At 37.3% G+C, this 2,639-nt stretch overlaps 1 protein-coding gene across 4 annotated transcripts in view; it reads right to left on the bottom strand.

The window, feature by feature from the left end:
• Window positions 1-2,639, bottom strand: part of Gabpa (GA binding protein transcription factor subunit alpha) — a 28,247-nt gene that overhangs the window by 6,865 nt on the left and 18,743 nt on the right. For all 4 annotated transcript variants that reach the window (XM_026787081.1, XM_013353406.2, XM_026787090.1 and 1 more), the window contains one exon: window positions 278-331. In XM_026787081.1, the coding sequence (XP_026642882.1) occupies window positions 278-331 (54 nt within the window). The remainder of the gene's footprint in view (window positions 1-277; window positions 332-2,639) is intronic.

The following is a 2,639-nucleotide window of genomic DNA, read 5'->3' as shown; positions in this document are numbered from 1 at the left end:
AAAAAAAAAAAAGCAGTATTTTAAACATGATTAATTCGTAGCACTTGGGAACTAAGGGTTTACTGAAACTTTAACTTCAGGAATATTATAAACTTAAGTTAGGTTTATTCAAAAGTGAATTTATAACTGAAAGGTTAGCTATGGTGCTTTATTCCTCTGTGAACCTAAAGCCTAAAGGTTGGTCAGAAAGCTATGTTGATATCTTTACCCTGAAGTTAGCTAATAGGGAAGCATTCTTACTGATAAGTGGGGAAATTGTATGGGAATGAGTACTCACGCTGGTCAATTGTAACTATCTCGTTCATCTGTTGTTCTTGGCTTGCCAAAACATCTGAAGAACACACAAAAGAAATTCATTTTCATTTAAAACCAAAAATATAATTCCCAATCCAGTAAAAACACAATTTTTTTTAAAAAAAATCCCCATAATAAAACCAAAACCAGTAAGACAATCAAGATATATATTAAACAACTGAAACTTAGCAGGATAACAAACACCAAACTCTCAAGATGTTTTAATTATAACATTCACTTTTGAATAAACCTTCCTTAAATTTATAACATTCCTGAAGTTAAATTTTCAGTAAAACCTTAGTTGTCCTAAATGCTACAAATTAACCATGAGTTCAGTTTATCAGTTCAGTTCCTTAGAGAATTCGAACTAACAGACCTGAACATAATACTCTACAAAACCATTCACTAATCTGTCACTCTTCCTAGATCAAATGCCATTCTTACCCTGTGACATAAGCACACATCCCAGTTTCCAGCACTTTAGACAACTATGCCGATCATAATTATGCCTGTCTGTTGAAACTGAACCTGTCAGTGATCATTCTGAGACTGAGTGAGTTCTAAGATTGGGTCCCCAAGAAGATTCTAAAGGATGTACTGCCCGGGTAGAATCTGAGATACAAGAGCAGAGAAGGGCTGGGAGATTAAGACAAGGTCTGGAGCCTACTCACCAGGTGGAATTTTTTTGGGGACTCATAAGTTTCAGGGATTAATTATTTAGGACTAGCTTCAGAGAGACAGGGGTTTAGATCTTAGTAATCACCACTGCTTAGGAAACATTTTGACCCCGATATTCTTCCCAGCTAAGTGAGATCTCATACAGCACACAAGGCTGTAGTTAATGTTAAAGAAAGCTTTTTAAGATGCACACTACAAAGTTAACTTTTTGGAAAATTGAGTATTATATTTTTTTTTCAGACCTCTAGTTCTGAACATTCTACCTCAGAATTATTTATTCTCTCTTAAAAGCTTTGTGGTAGATTTTTCCTCAGTACTTTAAAAGATTCAATGAAGAAAAGTGCTATTAAAACTGAAATTATTCCATCTGTTACTAAATGAACAGAAGTGGCTCAGCCTTAAAGGAGACATCAGAAAGGAGCCATTAGACAGCCTGGAAACTTGCTTCCAAAACCTTCCTTCTCAGACTTGAGTTTGATACTGTTTTTAAGAGACTCTCAAGACAGAAAGCAGAATACACAAGTGACAGGTTTTTGAATGCTTAATCTAATAAAATAAAGAAGTGTGAATACAATATTTCCTCTAAAGTTCTCCAAATCTTGGCAATGCATGAAGGAAATAGAATGTTTAGAAGCAAAGTCCTGGGGGACATGGGCGGCTTATGAGGAAACATTAGACCCTAAGGGTACAAAGCTGAAGCAGTTCCTTTCCCTTAAGACCATAGTCTTTGGCGACAAGACAGATGTTCACATCAAAAGCATGCTGAAGAATTTGTATTCTGAAACATTTTTCTATCTTCACCAAATATAACAGAATCTGAAAGAAATTTTAACTTGGGAACTGCATTCAAGAGGGTCAAGTGGTGTGACCAAGGTACAAAAGGAGTCCTCTCTCTTTAGACAGCGTCACAAGAGATCTCTAAGGCTGACGAGGCGGCAGGCTGCTCAGCAGCAGTTCTGTCCCAGGAAACAGTACCTTTCCGAATAAACTATAGGCCTTTCTTCTTTCTGCGCAGTTGGGAAGTAATCCAAGAACATTTAAAAACTACAGATAATCTGTCAGAAACAGCCTTATAGATCATCGTGCCCATTCTGTAAATAGGCCTTAGATTCAAAAACCAAATGCCATTTCCTTACAAGAGCAGAGCAAAGATCCATGCTGGACAAGCAAGCAATTCTATGAGATATTTACTGAGGCTGTACAACTCTAGTGCAGAGCTTCTCTGAGAAAACTAATTCTACTGTATGGAAAAAGAAGGATAAAAAGACTCTTGCCTCCTGACTAGGAAAAGCAAGTGAATAATAACTTTTCAGTTTGAGAAACAGCAGGTGAATCAAAATGTGACAAGTACAAGAATGCTATCTGGGAGAGGCTATGAAAACCACAACTTCAGAAGAGACTACTTTAAGAATTCCAACAAGAAAATGTTCGAATGAACATGATTCTGGTGAGACTATGAAAGCGCAACCAAGACATTCAACTTACTCGTGTATAAGAAGTGAAGCTGGTAATAACCCTATACACTCAATGAATATACAATCTCTTAATAGCACTTAAAAACCATCTACGAGATTCCACTTAAGAGGCAACAAGCAGCCGGGCGGTGGTGGCGCACACCTTTAATCCCAGCAATCGGGAGGCAGAGGCAGGTGGATCTCTGTGAGTTC

This window comes from Microtus ochrogaster, chromosome 2 (genome assembly GCF_000317375.1).
Source record: "Microtus ochrogaster isolate Prairie Vole_2 chromosome 2, MicOch1.0, whole genome shotgun sequence".
NCBI classification, from domain to species: Eukaryota; Metazoa; Chordata; class Mammalia; order Rodentia; family Cricetidae; genus Microtus; species Microtus ochrogaster.
Note: the sequence above shows the minus strand (reverse complement) of the source record. Positions and strands in the feature narration are given on the sequence as shown.